We start from the raw sequence: 17,650 nt of genomic DNA, 5'->3' as shown, positions 1-17,650 counted from the left end.
AACCATCTAGCCTACTACTTGAAATGGGAAGGGATGAGACAAAACTCAAGGAAATCCTAATTAATGGTGAAAACTAAGTAATAAAGGATAAAAATTGTGGGTGTTTTAAACAAAGACCAGATAATGGATACTGGTAATTACTGGCAGGCATATTCTTTTACTGCATTTTTTCAGCTGAATTTACAAAGGCCTTTTTGTGTTAAGAGAAACAAAAGAGATAAATCAAACTCGTGTCAGTGAATGTAGGCAGAGGGGATAATTAATGAAAAGAATAGCTGCCAAAACATAATTAAGTACAATTCAAAGGAAAAAAAGCTTCAAAAGGGAATAGGGTGTGCTGTAAAACCACCACCAAAGTTTACAGAAAATCAACAGGAGAGGCCAATTCTCAGGTGGCTATGCTCTTAATGCAACTTCTTGTGAGACATCATTCAGTGGTGACATACTGTGAAGACTCTCAAAAATATTAACAGCCATTAAATCTAAAAAAAGCTGAAATCAGAGGAGAATGAGTCAGAAAATACTCTGGTGTTGAAAGGTTGACTTCAGCCTCCTTTCTTGTTAATATTTCCTCATATCTCACATCTCTTACCTCCAGTTTCTTTTAATGGAGAGAGTTTTGTTGGAGAAGAAATAATGGGGATAGTTGTGTATGTGTAAATTTCTGAAGGATATCTGTAAAACTGAAAGATCATCTTTCTAACAATGTTAACTAGTTTGTGGCTTTGAGGTATTTTAATTGCTACTATTTTAAAAACAGCCACAAATATCCTGATAATATTTTCCATGATAACATGGAACAGTTCATAGGAATGAGGATTTTGTTTTGTTATTTAAAAGATCATACACTTAGATAAGGTGGTGTCAAGTGCTACTTACTGTTTATGCAATACAGATGTTATTCCCTGGTCCTGAATTTTTCCATTTACCTAAAATGGATATATAGTATTTTTGGAGAGACAGTTATTTGCACAAGCCAAACTTAAAATAGAAAAATAAAGAGGTTCTGTTTTTAGAAAGTTGAACATCCTGAAAAATGAATGCACTTATTGTTCCTACTGCATTACTAAATCTATCTTTTTCGGAAAGTGAGTGACCTCTTCGTTTACACTGAAGAATTTCATGTGTTACCAAATGTTTTTATATCTGAACATTTAAGCTTAGGTGCTAGCTATTTCCTAATGCCAAATATGCCCACTCCTTCTGCCTTCAAGGCTGGCAGATATTGTCTCATTTAACAGATAAACTAAAGCAGAGAGAGCAGTGATGTAGCAGTGATGTAGCATGCCTGAAAATCATGTTAGCAGAAACTGGAATACATTCACTGTTACTCTGTCTCCTAATTCATTGTCTTCACCACAACAACACTCTTCCTCCCAGTTTTATAGAAGCATGTAGGTTTCAGAGTGCATTTAAAATCACACAAACAACACTATAATAACAACTGCACACAACAGGTTTAGAAACTAAGTAGTGTGAGATGAGTGGAGTCACTCTTTGAGCCATTTGCAGTTGGTGAGAAGGCAGATCTTCTGACTGACATCAGAGTTTAATGTGGACTCAGAGGAGATGTGTGTATTGTTAGTTTAAAACTGTGGAAGGGTGCCAGTCAGGAAGGGAGAGCTGGAAAAACTCTCAAGCAGGCAGGATCTCCTCAAAGGGGAAGAAATAATTATTTAGAAATAATATTGTTCATACTCAGAGAAATGCAACTCTAATTCTACCACCAAATAGTGAATATACTGTACAGCTGTAAGCAGCACATAATGAGGAACATTCTGCCTTGCTCCTGCTCTCAGTTGCTCTATGACATAAAAGCAGACCCAGTTCTGTACTTCAGATGATAATACTTCTAGTGTTCTTGGAAGGTACCTCACTTAAAGCCCTGAGAACAGATGTCACTTATTCATGTGTGTGCTCCATATATCATGAACAATAGCAGCAGTCAAAATTTCTGCTTCTGTCATGCCAAGAAACCTTTAGAGACCACCACCAGAATGTGTTAATCATATTTAGTCATTAATTGGGCTTATGGCTAAGAATATCTGTGCAATCAAACTGCCCATGGCCATTGTTGTACTGACAGAATGAGCTTGTGAATCACCTCTACTTTAACCTGTAGAACTATTAGAAAATGGAACTCTATTCTCCTTTACAAAAATGTCAAATGTATTTGTTATGGTTTTAATTCCAGAAACTATAGCTTAGATTGTCAGTTGTTTAAAAATAGGTCTAGGCAGGACCTTTGGGCTCTCCAACCATGAGAAAGTCACTGTGAGTAACTTGCATGCTGATTTATTAGCTCATATTGGTTAGTATAATATGCCAAGTGGCTCCTTGGCAAATGTAGTTCAGGAAGAGGATTTCAAATTCCTGCATCAGATTTCTTCTGATTAGCTGTGTGTCTTTGAGCAAGCCAATGAAACTGGTCAAGACTTAATTTTACACATGGGTAAACTACTGTTTCTCTAGAGAGTACTAACATTCAGTGGCAACAGATTTCCCCAGTCCTATCAGCACCAGCTCAGCTGGGCTGCAGGGCCAGGCCAGGGCTGGGAATGCACTGCCATGCACTCGCTCATGCATCCACTGCAGCTGGCTACCTCCATTCTCAACCTATCACTAACTTACTGGCCATGATGGAGATACTGCTCTTCACTGCTGCAGTCCTTTGTTTTGTGGCACCTTTTCTGGGTAGGTGTTACTGTTCTGCATCAGCATTCTAGTTTGTTCTTTTGTGATTCTCTATTCCTTCAGAGGAAGTGGATGGAATTGTCATGCTTAGGACTGTGTTTGCTGCAGGAATCACCTGAGGACTGTTTTTGTGTTGCCCCCTCAGCCCACTGTGGCTTATTAGACACAGTGCTACAGCACTCACTAGTGCAGCATGAGTAGGTGGTACAGCTCTCAGTTGCAGGATTACGCAGTCTGGGGCAGCGGCTGAAACTGCACCTTTTATGTCTCACTCAGCTGCAAGTTTGGCTCTGCTGCTCCCCAGCCCCTGTGCATTTGTGTCACTCTTGCTTCTGTGGTCCTCTAATATCTTAGATTTAAGTGGAACAGTGTCAGCTCTAAACCGAGAGGTTATTCCATTTGCCCTAAACAAAGGACATGCAGGACAGTTCCACCAGATGACTGTCCTGGAGAGAGTGTCTTTGGGCAAAGCAAAGAGCTGAATTTGGCACTTCAACGTCTAACTTTGAGCAGTTGAATTTTATTGGGCACAAGTGCAGAACAGACCACTGTGCTTTCCTGTTACGATTTTGCAAATCTAGTTCTGCATTTTCTTTCTGTGAAGTGATGGAAAATAAAGGGCTTTTTGTTTCTTGTGGCCCTGTGGATTATTTCCTGTGAAATCCAGGTCTTTTTTTTTATTTTTTTTTCTCCGTATTTCTATGCCATTCCTCCAAACTGAGGTAAATGAGTTGTTTTCAGGCAGCCCTACTCTACTGGGCAGGGGGTGTGTTCACAGGCAGTCCAGCCAGAGCACCTTTCCTGTCTGGGTGGCAGGTAACTTCCCTTGCCCTGCGAGGAATGTATGTTTCTGCTGTGCTGGCTTTTTAGCTCTCTTCTTGGACAGCTTATTTCTGGAAGCAGAGCTGCTAGTCTGTGATGTCAGATGCCACTAGCTAACATGATTGGCAGCCCTGACTGGAAGCGTAACGTTTTGCAGTGATTTCCAGCAGATGATTTTTGATGTCGGTGTTAAGTCAGGCTTCCCTGCCAGCATATTCGCAGAAAGTTTTGTGGGCCGCGTGAGATTTTGTTTCTAACAGTCGCGAAGGCTGGCGTTCGCGCTGAAGTTCACAGAAAGGCATCGCGATGAGGTAACAGGCGCTTGCTTGCGCTCCCGGGGGGAGAGCCCGCTCCCTTCCCGCCCTCCCGGGGATCGACCGCCGCAGCCCGGGGCGCTGCAGCGGAGGCGGAGCGCGGCGGAGGCGGGACGCGGCCCCGGCCCCCCGCCTGGCCCTTCCTTCCCTTTCCCTTCCCTTCGCTTCCCTTCCCTTCCCGCCCCGCAGCAGCAGCCGGCGCCGCCGCGGGGAGCCTGCGGCCCCGCCAGCTCCCGGCCCCGCCGGCCCGAGCCCGGCGCCCGGAGGCGGCGGCGGCAGCAGAGAAAGTTTCGGGCTGGCTCCTGTCCCGGCGAGTGAGGCGGCAGCGGGGAGAGGCGGAGAGGAGCGGCCAGAGCCGGGGATCGCGGCCGGCCGGCGCACCGACGCTTGTAGGATGTCACCGTTGTTCAGCTGGGTGTCTAAGGTAGGCGGCACCGCGCCCGCCGGACTCCGCTCTCGGGAAATAAAGTCCAGCCTAAGAGTTTGCAGATGTTCGCGCTGAGTTTCAAGGCAAGTCAACGGTCGCTGGGAAGGGAGCAGAGCCCTGCTGTATTGTTCAGCTAGGGAACAGGAGAAGCGCTCAAACTGAGCGGTAGAAGCAAACTGATAACACTCATGGCGTGGGCTGAGAGATTAACACCCCAGCTGCAGTCCTGGCGGGTTGTGCTTACCTTGCTGCGGGTCTGTAGAAGAGGAGAGCTGTAATTAAAACGGTACAGAAGGTGGGGTCTCACTGCCCGCTGAAGTCTTAAGCCTTCTTAGTGCTCTGGAGAATGTGTAACAGCTCTCCTACTGTTTGTTTTGGACGACTTTTCCGGGGTTTTGTCATACTCTGAATTTATGAAGAACAATAAGTTAGCTTTTAGTGGAAGACTTACTTGTGTTAAGTTTGATCATGCATGTGTCATGCTGGCTTTTTACATCTGTGTGTCTGGGGCTTTGGTAGGATTTTCCCCTGTAACTGTGAAACATGCAGATGCAAAGCAATAGAGATGGTTAAAGAATTCTAATTTTGAGCTATTTTCAATTTTTTTTTTCTTCAAAGAAACAGTCATTCTGAATGTAAAATGAGCTGTATATGATACTCTGTTGTGAGGCACAGTATAACATGTAGAAGCAGACAGGCAGGAGAAACAGCTGTATGACAGCCAAGAACTGGGTGTTCTTTGGAAGAATTATCGGGGGGGGGGGGAAGACTTTATCTTGAAATTTTACAGGCAGCCTAGCCTACTAGGCAGACCACATAAAACCTGGTTCTCCCTTCTGTTGTGCCAGGTGTAAATGGTCTGTTGCTTAATTACTGTTATATATCCTTCTTCCTGAATATGTAACAGGTGAAATGCCTACCTGGGGAAGATAGTAAGATGGAGATGTTTCATGTGTGACTGTGTTGACTTTGTTCAGATTCTGAGATAGAAAGATTTCCTCTATTCTGTCTTAAAAGAAGTCTGTTTACTTTTAGCCATGCCCTGAGAGATAGAAACATGCCATTTCCTCTTTCCACTTGGTATTTTTTCATCTGTTTAAAGAGCTGCCGGGTGGGGCGCTTGTTAAAGTAGCTCCCTCTCCTGTCATTGCTGTGGCTCGGTCTCCTGGGTGATGTGAGAGGCCTGATTTGCCATGTTATCCATGGGAATGATCCTGGCTGATTTCCATGCCAACTCTTACAAACATGCCAGTGGCTGCTGTGAAAAAATGAGTGATACTGTTGAGTAAGCACTGCGGGGATGCTACCAAACGACGGTCTGTTTCCCCTTCTTGGTGTTCACCTGTCACCTGGACAAAGCAGCTAGTCACAGGAGTTGGTCTTGGAGGAAGTACAAGGCAGAACATGTAGCTCACAGAATTGGCTGTGTTTTAGGGGGAGTAACAGAAGCTCTTGCAGAAACACACTTCTAACTCTGCTTTAAGGAATGCTTTCTGGGCTTTCAGAACTAATTACTGCAGCATTGGTTCCTTGCAAGCATTTAGTTTTATTCTTTTAATGGCCATTAATCATCAGCGCTAATTTGGGAGGGAAAGCAAAGCAGTCTATTTAGAAATATAAAATGAAGCTTGTTAGTGGAGAAAGCTTTCCTGCCTGCCGAAATCCAATCCATAAAAATGTAGGAACTATTGCTGTAGGCTTTCAACACAAATGCAAGCTTTTCCAGTTTTTGTAAGAGGCTAACCTGTTCCAGAACAGGGAGCAACTGCACGACATGGGCAGGGGGAAACCCCTTCTCAAAGCAACACTGACCCCCAGCATCTATTACTTAAAAATGAGTAACCCCCACATCCAGTAATATGAGTGCTTAGTGTCACCCCAGGCCTGCAGATACTTACAAGTGAAGTAATTTACTCCCATATACAAAAACATTGGTCCCTAGTCCTTGTATAAACATTACCTTTTAATATGTCTTCATTACAGGTTTTTACTTGCTGTTTTACCCAGCTTGTCTCCTACCTACTTGCAGGCTCCTTGGGGATGAGTTCTGAGGTGCTGCCAGGACAAGTCATGAGGCCCATTTTGGGCTGGAGGATAAAGCCCTGCTTGAGTCTTATGTGGGTTGATGTTACCCATGTTGGCCATGGGGATGCTGGCTGAACCACTTACATGATGACTCCATAGATAATGAATTCTTAAGTACTGACTTGTTTTAGTCTCCTAAAATTATTTAAATAAAACAGAATAGTTATACCTGTTTTTCCTGCACAGTTTTATACAGACAGTTTACTTCAGGGAAACCTTTGACTAAGCACCTTAAAAGACAGTTTGTTGAAAGTGTCAACTAGCTTTGCATTGTTGTAGGTAGACAATACAATCACTTTTATAGACACACAGATATTTTAATCTATAATCAGTTTAGTTCACTGCAAGAGCTGTTACTAGAAGTAAGGAAATAATTTTGGAGTTGATAAACATCAAAGCTTTCAGTCGGCAAATAAAAAATATAGAAATTAAGATTTTTACTGATTTGTGGTGCATTTGCACACCATTAATTCATTACTACGAGGTGATAGTACAGTGATAGTTGTTAAGAGAAATTTCATGTCTGTTTCTGTAATAAATTGTATCTAAAGAGAATTTGAGTAAATGTGTCCTCAGATTCTCGGTTAGGTAAGCAATTTATATATAGTGTGTCTTTCTAGTTCCATATATAATATAAAAGCTGAGTTTAGCTTATTTTGTCTAAAGGATTATAAACCAACAAGGAACTAGTAAAGAAAGCAGCTAAGGGAAAATGCAAAGCAAGGTCACATTATTTGAATCAAAGTGTCTTCTATAATGATGTTGCTGGTGTGGATCAGTCAGCCTTGGTCAGCTGCCTCCAACCTGCAGGACAGCAGGTGGGAAAGGGATGCTCCTGGTTCCCTCCTGAGCGGAAGTGCACAGCAGGTTTCTGGCTGCAGCCTGAGGAAACTCTTGCGAATGGGCCACCAGCACTGGCAGAAAAGGGCAGGTTTGCAATGTAGCTGTCCCCTCTGCTGGCTTGGCTGTCTTGGGCTTTGGACTGAGAAGCTGATCATTTGGGTTTCTTCTGCTCTGAAGAACAGATTTTAGGGTATATTCACAGTAGATGCTCTGAAATTCCCAGTAGCAGTGCAAGAAGTATTGTGGGTTTGTTTTCTAAGAACTGATGGGCCAAAATTGCCTGCTTCAATTATGAAGCTCTCAAGCCACCAAAAAAGAAAGTTTCTATGCTATTCAGTGGAGCAAGGCTTGGTTGCTGAGCTTGTGCCATGAAACATTACTGGAGTAGTAATTATAGTAATATTGGAAATGCCTCTTATTTTTCTTAGAGTCGTAATATAGAATCATAGAATAGTTAGGGTTGGAAAGGACCTTAAGATCATCTAGTTCCAACCCCCCTGCCATGGGCAGGGACATCTTACACTAAACCATACCACCCAAGGCTTTGTCCAACCTGGCCTTAATATGCTTAATATGCTGTGTTAGAATTGATCTTGCTGGTGTTTTGCCACTATTTCTAGTATTCTCTAAGCGAATAGTAGAATAGAGTGCCTAGTAGGCCTCTGACAGAGAAAGAATGCATGGGAGTAGCAATCTGCTTAGTTTGGGTCAGAAGCTACAAATGAAATTGATTTGCCTTCTGGAGGAGAATGAGAAGGAATGAGAGACTGAAAATCAGGAAGCCCAAGAAATTGCCCTCCCCTCTTTTTCCTTTTTAAGGGTTCTGAAAGGGTGATCTTGGCATTTTTACTGTTCTGTTTTAGGGTATATCACACTCATTTAGGAGGATGTTTTGTTCCAACTGACATATCTCTTTGCCTTTTTCACCACAGCTTCCAGAAAGTTGAGCACCTTTGTGTGTCTTTAATCCCTCAGTGAATGACTTGCATTGTAGCCAGACAAATCGAGGTTTGGTCTATTAAGGAACCCGCATAACCAGGCATTTTAACGCTGTCTGAAGCCGAATAAATTTAGGAGTTATATTAAGCCCACCTTACTTTTAAGCCCATTTTACTACTAAGATGGTAAATTATTTTGGGAGGTGAATAAACGTTGGTGGTATCCTATGGGGTACAACCCTTGTTTGTGCTAGTGCATTTATCCCTGATAGCCCTTTTTGTAAAGGAGTTTGGCTACTTGGATACTGTATCAAGAATCAAGAGAGTTAATAGAGAGCTAGTGTTGGGGAAGAATTGGGAGTCACTAGGGAAGAAAGGCTCAGATGCCGCAGTTTCACTTGTGGAAAAATCTCCTTGAAGCCGTACATACTGGGGGTAAGGCTGGAGGGACAGACCCTCACTTGTCTCCCAGGCCAGATGCCAGCAACGCAGCAAAGAGAAAGTTCGGATTTCTGCTGGAGCTGGGTTTCAGTGTCTGAGTTCGCACAATACCCCTGTCAGAGAACACTACGTTGCTGCTCCCCAAGTCAGTTTATGCTGGGGAAAAAATGTTGTTACCAATTGACAGGTTTTCAGATAAATGCAGATTGTCATCGAGTGCCAAGAGGTTGTAATGTGCCATTTTCTGTATGCCAGTCACTCTCCACCATCCCCGCGGGGGTCTGAGCGATGACCGAGGAATATGCGCGCAGCATTTGAAATGAATTCAGTCCTTTGGTTAAACCCCTCTGTTACTCAGCAGTTATGTTCCCTTTGGAGCTATTAGCTTTTATTCTTCTTCCTTCCATTTCTTTTTCTGCATGCCAGGCCTGAATTCCACCTACTCTATTTATACATCCCCAGTTCGATGGGAGAAAGACAGAATACAGTCTGGCTCACATGGCTTTTACGTGGCTGGGCAGATGGAATGGGGCAGTGTCCTCTGCGTTTGTAAAGTACATTATGGGTGCTTAGTAAGAAGTGGAGCTTCCCGTAGTGAAATTCCTGGCCATGTAGATTGTAGCTTACCAAGGTTTTTCTCCTGAATCATTTATGCCTTTCTGAATTAATTTCTTATGAGTGTCTACTTTTGGGTTCATGTTGACCTTCAGATTTAATAACAGGCCAAGCCTGACAAGGTAGCTGCGCTTGCTGTTTTGTACAGGTCCTGCCCCCTGCAATTCAAAACAGATCTTTTAAGTTCCAGTCAAAAACTGATTGCTTTCCTTTGCTGAGCTCTCTGGAAATTGGTGCTATTAGCTGTCTTAATGTGGTTGACATGGTTTGGGCCAAAACAATAACAAAAGTGTTGGTAAATCTTGCAGGACCAGGGAAAACTCCAGGTCCCATCAGAGATGGACGGTACAGCTAAGGGTTTGTTGGTGGTTTTGCCATATATATGGGACACCATAGTTTATTTGCTTTACATTTGACAATCAAAACTGTTTCACATCATAGCCTGCTTTGCTGGAATGCCGCTATAGTGAAACAGTCTTTTATGTGCACTAGAGGTGTTCCTGAGAACAAAAAAGCAGCAGTTTGGCTCTTGGTTTCCCAAGTAGAAAGTCAGGCAAAACACCTCTTTCCTGGAGACCAGTAATGAGTGGTGTCCCTCAGGGATCGGTGTTGGGACCGGTCTTGTTTAACTTCTTCATCGCTGACGTGGACAGTGGGATTGAGTGCGCCCTCAGCAAGTTTGCTGATGACACCAAGCTGTGTGGTCCGGTTGATATGCTGGAGGGAAGGGATGCCATCCAGAGGGACCTTGACACGCTTGTGAGGTGGGCTGATGCCAACCTTATGAAGTTCAGCCATGGCAAGTGCAAGGTCCTACACCTGGGTGGGAGCAATCCCAGGCACAGCTACAGGTTGGGCAAAGAAGAGATTCAGAGCAGCCCTGCAGAGAAGGACTTGGGGGTGTTGGTCGATGAGAAAATCAACATGAGCTGGCAGTGTGCGCGCGCAGCCCAGAAAGCCAACCATATCCTGGGCTGCATCAAAAAGAGCATGACCAGCAGGTCGAATGAGGTGATCCTGCCTCTCTACTCTGCTCTTGTGAGACCTCACCTGGAGTATTGTGTGCAGTTCTGGTGTCCTCAACATAAAAAGGACATGGAACTGCTGGAACAAGTCCAGAGGAGGGCCACGAGGATGATCAGGGGAGTGGAGCACCTCCCGTATGAAGACAGGCTGAGGAAATTGGGGCTGTTCAGCCTGGAGAAGAGAAGGCTGCGTGGAGACCTCATAGCAGCCTTCCAGTACCTGAAGGGGGCCTATAGGGATGCTGGGGGGGGACAGGGACTGTAGTGACAGGACAAGGGGTAATGGGTTAAAACTTAAACAGGGGCAGTTTAGATTGGATATAAGGAGGAAATTCTTTCCTGTTAGGGTGGTGAGGCACTGGAATGGGTTGCCCAGGGAGGTTGTGAGTGCTCCATCCCTGGCAGTGTTCAAGGCCAGGTTGGACGAAGCCTTGGGTGGGATGGTTTAGTGTGAGGTGTCCCTGCCCATGGCGGGGGGGTTGGAACTAGATGATCTTGAGGTCCTTTCCAACCCTAACTATTCTATGATTCTGTTTTATTATTAGAAGCCTTTACAGCTCAACTATTCAAGTTGAAATTCTCATGGATGGCAGTGACTGAGGAAAAAAAATATCTTAGCCTTGGTTTTGTTAGTATTTTACATATCAGTAAAGATACACAAAATATGTCAAGAGATGTGCCCAAATATGAGCTTGTTTACTAATTTATATGGGGAGGTAAGGCAGCAGAGCTGGAAAAAGCAGCAGGAACTGAGAGCAGAAGCTGAGGCAAGGAATTACATTAACCACTGTGTATCGGTTTTATCACTGAATTATTTGTGTACTGGATTGTATCTGCATTGTTTTTGGTTGTGCTTAGTTTTTAACCAAGTTACAGTAACAAATCCTGGATGAATTAATGCAGAAATATAAAATTTTAATAGGAGCGATTTAAACTAAAATCTGCCTGAAAACACGGTTTGCTTATTGAAGAACAAGAGGGGAGGTTCAGGCACCTTTATCCTGTTGAGGTGGACTGGAGTGTTAACAACTGGGTTTCTGCTACCTGTTTCCTCTTGTGCCTGCAAGTTTCCAAAAGGCCAAGCCAATATTTGCAGGTCAGCTGGCCAGATGTGTGAAAGCTGCACAGTACCCTAGATGAAGTCACCCGTAGGTTGCATCTACTTTAGCAAGTAGCATATAGTAACAGATTATTCAAGGGAAACTGCTGGTGCTGAGGATAGGTAGTGTGCCTCATGTAAGGAAGTTGGTTTTACTTTCAACTAGCCTTAACTTAGTGCTGTGAACAAACGCCTGTTTGCAGTGAAATACGTCACAAAGTGAAGGCTTAGTTCTATTTAAATGGACATTGTGGAGCTGTTCAGGCACTTTGAGACGGCTCCACGATGCTGTCACACAAGAAGTGGATTGGGAAATTCCATTGTCAAACATATTCCCAGTCCAAATTAAAATTGTGTAGTCATACCTATATAATACTTGAGAGTCCAGTTAAGAGAAGCTGGACAAACAGCGTATACACAGCTTTCCAGTAGATGGCCCTGATTCAAGGAATGGGGGTCTATCAGAGAGGTTTTGTTTTGGCTTTTGGCCACTGCTTTGTGAGGATTTCAGGCCTGAAGAGGTTGTCCTGAGTTTCTTTGAGCTATACTTCTGCCTGCCATTAACTGAAGCAGTGTGGAGAGTAAAAACATGTACTGCTTTCCATTCTCAGGGCAGCGTGCATGTAAGCACATGTGTGGATGGTTGCATTTAAGAAACAAAACTTCATCTTGGCTGAATATATGGAAGCTTGTTCGCAACTCAAAAGTTACTGGCTTTGGACATGCGAATGCTTCTCTTTGTGCCTGTACTGCATCATCACTGTAATCAAAAACCTATGTTTTTTCCAGGGGCAGCCTTTGATACGCAGTAGCCAAACAGGATTTTCAGGTACAGATATCTTGTGAAATTGCAGGTTTGGGGAGAACAGACTACTTGCATGTAGTTGCACAGGCACACTCCCAGCTACTGAAAATGGCACAGCTGAGCTAACTAAACAGCCCCTTTTCTTTTTCAGTTAAACATTTTAGGGGGGTTGTATGCTTATTTCAAAGAGCTCTGTAACCAAATACCTTACTTTTATTAGATCTTAGCATCTGCCTCTACATTTACTGGACCATTGGTCTGCTGCTATAGTACCAATGAGGTGAGCTCACTGCAGCTGTTGTCATGGAAATTTGGATGGTTAACACTAAATGTTTTATGCTTGTTTTATTCCTTTGAACATTTTTATACCTTCCAATTTCCTCAGGTGCAAGCCATGGAGAAGGAGATTTGTAGAAGTGCTTTGGAGTTTTAGACAATTATGTACAAGAGGTCTGTCTTTAAAACTCTGCTCATAGTTATCTAGAACCTGAACCAAAAATATATGTTGGAATTTCAGATTTTGGCTAAGTCCCACTTGGATCTGTAGGATTTAGCTTCTGTGGAAGCAATTGCCATTTCCACGTGACATGCATTTATCAGAGGCTGACTTTTGTACACTCAAGAAAAATGTTCTTTTATATGGAAACACAGTTTATGGAGCTGATGCTATGTTTTGTTTATAAAGTGCAGAATTATACACAAAATTATTTATTGTAGGTTGCTATAATTGTTACAGTTCAGGCAGTATTCTCTGTTACTTCTAAAGATTTGATAATGCTTTTTCATGTATGTTTAAAAAACAACACCAAGAGGCCCAGTCCACTTGTCTGTTAGGTGTGGCTGAAATATCAGCAGTCCTTAGTGCTGACAGAGTCTGTTGGAGGGGATAGAAGTTGGCATTGAAAGGAGTCTTGCCTCAAAATCTTTTTTTCCTTCCTTTCTTCCTGCTTCCCTTCAGCTAGTCTGGGTGCTTCATAGAGCATCATCCTTGTATCGCCCTCCAGTTCTTGAGGAGATGCTCTAAGTCTGTGACATCTGTGCTTTAGAAATGTATACTCACCACACCCTTTTGGGCTTCCTCAGCAAGTAAGTGTTTAAATATAGAATACTTTGGAAATATTGTGAAGGTCAGGATTCAGTCACTCTGAAAGGGGTGTGACAGTGTAGCGTCCAGCTTAGCTGCAGTTCAGTATTTGGTGCTTGTCTGTCTGATTTACCATTTTCTAAAGGAGCCCAGCCTTAAACTGTGGGAGTGAAGGAACAGAAAGGAATAGTGGAAAACTTACTGTTGGAAGTGACAGGGTAGGCTTAAAATAGCAATTTCATAAGAGCACAGATTCTGATATTTTTTTTTTTTTATGTGGGTATTGTTGTAAGTTGTAGCCCAATGAAGTATGTTGTGGATCAAATTTGGTATTTATTAAGTGGTAATACAAATGTATGGTAGGAGCTCCAGAAACGCACATGATCTTGAGAATATCTTCCATTTTCAGTCTGGCACTGTCTTCCATGCTGTGGTTTTACTTTTTTTCTCCCTTTTTCTCCTGTATTGCTTTCTTACATAGAAATGAATTTTGAGACAGAGACTCAAATTAATGAAGTTTTCTGAAGTTCACCTCTTGTTCATCAACTACATCATTAGTATTTCCAAACTCCTTTCAGGCATTATATAGGACTTTGATACTGGTTGCTTTTACTGTGTTTATTTAAATGAACCAGATTATGCAGGTAAATGATCTGATTGCAGCTTTAGAGAAGTATTAGTAAGACTGTAGTATGGCTAATGGAGAAGGTACAGAAGGATGAATTTCAGCTGTTACTCTTTAGTTGCTAAGGTTTTCCTAGATAAGCACCGCTTCTGAGACCAAGTAGCAGCACCTTCACAGGTCAGGTAATAGTGCTGAACTGAGCTATAGTTGAGATGTTGGCTATATGCCGAACTGAGATGACCAAAACAGTTGTTGGCACAGGCTGCAGATCTAGAGATCTACCACTGTGGGTTTGTAGTGAATTTGGCATGGGACATAAACAAGAGAATTCTTGTCAGCAGGAAGAACCATCATGGCATTTTCATCATTTGGAGGCGCTGCTAAAACTTCTGGCTTCTTGTTTTTAGGTATTTCTGGGGTGGCTTAGCTCTGGGATGACTTTCAGGAGTGATTCCATAGCTCCGTTTGTCTTGGTGATGCCTTTTATCAATGTTCTGACAACTCTTTTCCTTTTAGGCCTTAAAAGAATGTGCAGCTTTATCTGAGAAGTATATTGACATCTTGGGGTTTATGTTGGGACATGCAAATTCACTATTGACTGTCAACACAAGGAGCATGCTTGGGTGTCCTGTAACAATTAAAGTGATAAGAGAACAGCCAATTCTTCATTCAAATGAAGAAATGAGATCTGGTTAAGATGACCAAAAGCACAGACAAGTGCAGTAGTGCTGCGGAGGATGGTATTGCAGGACTGCCAGACATAGGGTAGTTAGTCTGTAACCCTGTGTTGCAGCTGGTGCATTCCTGCCATCCATGATGGCCTTTGCAGTGAAATACGGTCGTGCAGGCAGTGAACAGCACATTTTTCACACTGATTGTCTTCTCTGAATACATTGTTAAATAACTTCTTAAGATCTCTAGTATCCCATTGGTTTTCCTTTCTCTCCTCACTTTTCTAGCATGTTTATTTACTTAGTGCAGACATTCTGAGTCTCTTACAGTGACTTTCAGAGGCACCTGGTGTAGACTTGTGGAACAGCCATTCTACAAAAGCATTTTTTCCCAAGCTCTTTCTTTTTTCTCGCAAGATCTGGATCTTAGAGGAAAAATAGAATACAGAAAACTTGAACTTCTTACCTACTGTAAAATTTTAAGAGGTTTTTCTTCTAACAGAAGGGAAGTAGAGTCTTGTTTGTATAGCATCAGCAGGAATTGGGAGGACTGACTTTTTAGGACAATGATCCTTGACTCTTTGGAGTCCTTTCCTCCCTCCGGAGAAAGAATTGGTAGTTTCCTAATGTGATCTGGCTGTGTCTTAATAGAGGGGACCTTGAATAAACAGATTGCCCTTTCCTTTTCTGCCCAAAAACATTGCTGTGATAGCTTCCAGTAAATGCAACATAACCTAAGGAAAACAATGTATTTTCCACTGTCATCAATAACAATTTAGCAACTGTTTCCAAGAGAGTTAAAACATGACTTATCCTGTTGTAGCTAAATCTCTTCACATAAAGCTGAATAGTTTCGATTCAAATTACATGATGAGTATTTTAGTGTAAATAGTCCTTAGGAATCATAGGAAATCAGTAAGCTTTCTGTGAGTTTATTTCAAAATACAGTTTAATTCTGTAGGTTAACAATTTCCTTATATGCTTCATATGTAGTGAAGGTCTGGCTAACAGTCTGAGAGCTCTTTAGATGTATTCTTCTTCCATTTTATTGAATGCACAGTACATTTGGGATGCATAATGTACAGTAGCAGTCAACTTTATAAAACTTTAACTTATGTCAGTACCATAAAAGGTGTAGATGTTCTTAAGATGACTTTTCATGTAGGAATCAAAGGCTGGCAAACAGCTTATGTTCAAAGGAAGTTAATTTTCAGAAATACATACATTGTTATTTTGTGTGGTTTACAAGGTATTTTAGGGAAAAAAAAACCAACAACAAACTAGTTTCAACTACACTTGTGAATTTCATGAAGTAGGTAGTTAATTGACAAGTTTGAAAATCCCATTAGACCTTTTGATGATAGAGCATCACTAGAAGGCATAACTTAGAAAAAACCCACCATAACTCAAAAAGTCCCTACACATGAGAAACCATTTGGTTTACATCCAAAAAGGACTAAAACTGATGAACTAAATAACTGCATTTCTTAAGTGGAAGTTTGGGTAGTTTTCATGGGATGTTTAACCATAACTATTTGGTGGCCTTCTATGATGGAGCTACAGAACTGATGGACAGGGTTAGTGCAGTTGATGTCATCTACCTGGACTTGTGCAAAGCGTTTGACACTGTCCCACACAACATCCTTGTCTCTAAATTGGAGAGACATCAATTTGATGGATGGACCACTCAGTGGAAAAAGAACCGGCTGGATGGCCGCACACGAAGAATTGTGGTCAATGGCTTATTGTCTGGCTGGAGACCGGTAACGAGTGGTGTTGCTCAGGGATCAGTATTGGGACTGGTCTTGTTTAACATCTTCATTGCTGACATGGACAGTGGGATTGAGTGCACCCTCAGCAAGTTTGCTGATGACACCAAGCTGTGTGGCCTGGTTGATATGCTGGAGGGAAGGGATGGCATCCAGAGGGACCTTGACACGCTTGTGAGGTGGGCTGATGCCAACCTTATGAAGTTCAGCCATGGCAAGTGCAAGGTCCTACACCTGGGTGGGAGCAATCCCAGGCACAGCTACAGGTTGGGCAAAGAAGAGATTCAGAGCGGCCCTGCAGAGAAGGACTTGGGGGTGCTGTTTGATGAGAAAATGAACATGAGCTGGCAGTGTGCGCTTGCAGCCCAGAAAGCCAGCCGTATCCTGGGCTACATCAAAAGGAGTGTGACCAGCAGGTCGAATGAGGTGATCCTGCCCCTCTACTCTGCTCTTGTGAGACCTCACCTGGAGTATTGTGTGCAGTTCTGGTGTCCGCAACGTAAAAAGGACATGGAACTGTTGGAACAAGTCCAGAGGAGGGCCACGAGGATGATCAGGGGACTGGAGCACCTCCCATATGAAGACAGGCTGAGAAAGTTGGGGCTGTTCAGCCTGGAGAAGAGAAGGCTGCATGGAGACCTCATAGCAGCCTTCCAGTATCTGAAGGGGGCCTATAGGGATGCTGGGGAGGGTCTCTTCGTCAGGGACTGTAGTGACAGGACAAGGGGTAATGGGTTAAAACTTAAACAGGGGCAGTTTAGATTGGATATAAGGAGGAAATTCTTTCCTGTAAGGGTGGTGAGGCACTGGAATGGGTTGCCCAGGGAGGTTGTGAGTGCTCCATCCCTGGCAGTGTTCAAGGCCAGGTTGGACGAAGCCTTGGGTGAGATGGTTTAGTGTGAGGTGTCCCTGTCCATGGCAGGGGGGTTGGAACTAGATGATCTTGAGGTCCTTTCCAACCCTAACTGTTCTATGATTCTGTGATTCTATGTACTTTCCCATCCTGTTCTTCTGCGAGCTGACCTGTGGCAGCTGAAATCTACCACTACACACCAAAGCAGCAAATACATGCTTATCCATGAGCAAATCAGTTCACTGGCATTTTATACCAGTCAGGCAGAATTCTAGAAAAGGCTTGTCAGCTTCTACACTCCAGTTCTGTTGGGGCCTTTATGAGTTTAATGTTCCAGAAAGAGTCTTCCCAGGAAAAACTTCTGTCCCCCTGCCTCCCCCAGCAGTTCTAGGGAGAAGGACCCTGGGGCTGAGCCTTTTCTCCAGAAGTTTTACTGAGTTGTCAGAGTAAAAGAGATGGTGTTTTACTCTATTGCAGGTAGAGCTAACTTATGTGTCATGTCAAGCAAAAGCATTCATAGGATAATCCTCCTTATCCCCT

The 17,650-nt window shown here is 43.1% G+C and overlaps 1 protein-coding gene across 8 annotated transcripts in view; it reads left to right on the top strand.

Annotated features, from left to right (window-relative positions):
* Positions 1–17,650, top strand: part of TBC1D1 (TBC1 domain family member 1) — a 109,068-nt gene that overhangs the window by 26,948 nt on the left and 64,470 nt on the right. The window contains exon 1 of one of the 8 annotated variants that reach the window (XM_065699191.1): positions 3,911–4,254. The exons of 6 other annotated variants lie outside the window; for them this stretch is intronic. In XM_065699191.1, coding sequence (XP_065555263.1) covers positions 4,225–4,254 — 30 coding nt within the window. In that variant the 5' untranslated portion in view covers positions 3,911–4,224. Of the gene's footprint in view, positions 1–3,910; positions 4,341–17,650 lie in introns of those variants that run through there. One more of the 8 variants, XM_065699198.1, reaches the window with a different exon arrangement.

The sequence above is a fragment of the Lathamus discolor genome, chromosome 1 (genome assembly GCF_037157495.1).
Source record: "Lathamus discolor isolate bLatDis1 chromosome 1, bLatDis1.hap1, whole genome shotgun sequence".
NCBI classification, from domain to species: Eukaryota; Metazoa; Chordata; class Aves; order Psittaciformes; family Psittacidae; genus Lathamus; species Lathamus discolor.
The sequence above is the reverse complement of the archived record's forward strand: the minus strand, read 5'-3'. Positions and strand labels throughout refer to the sequence as shown.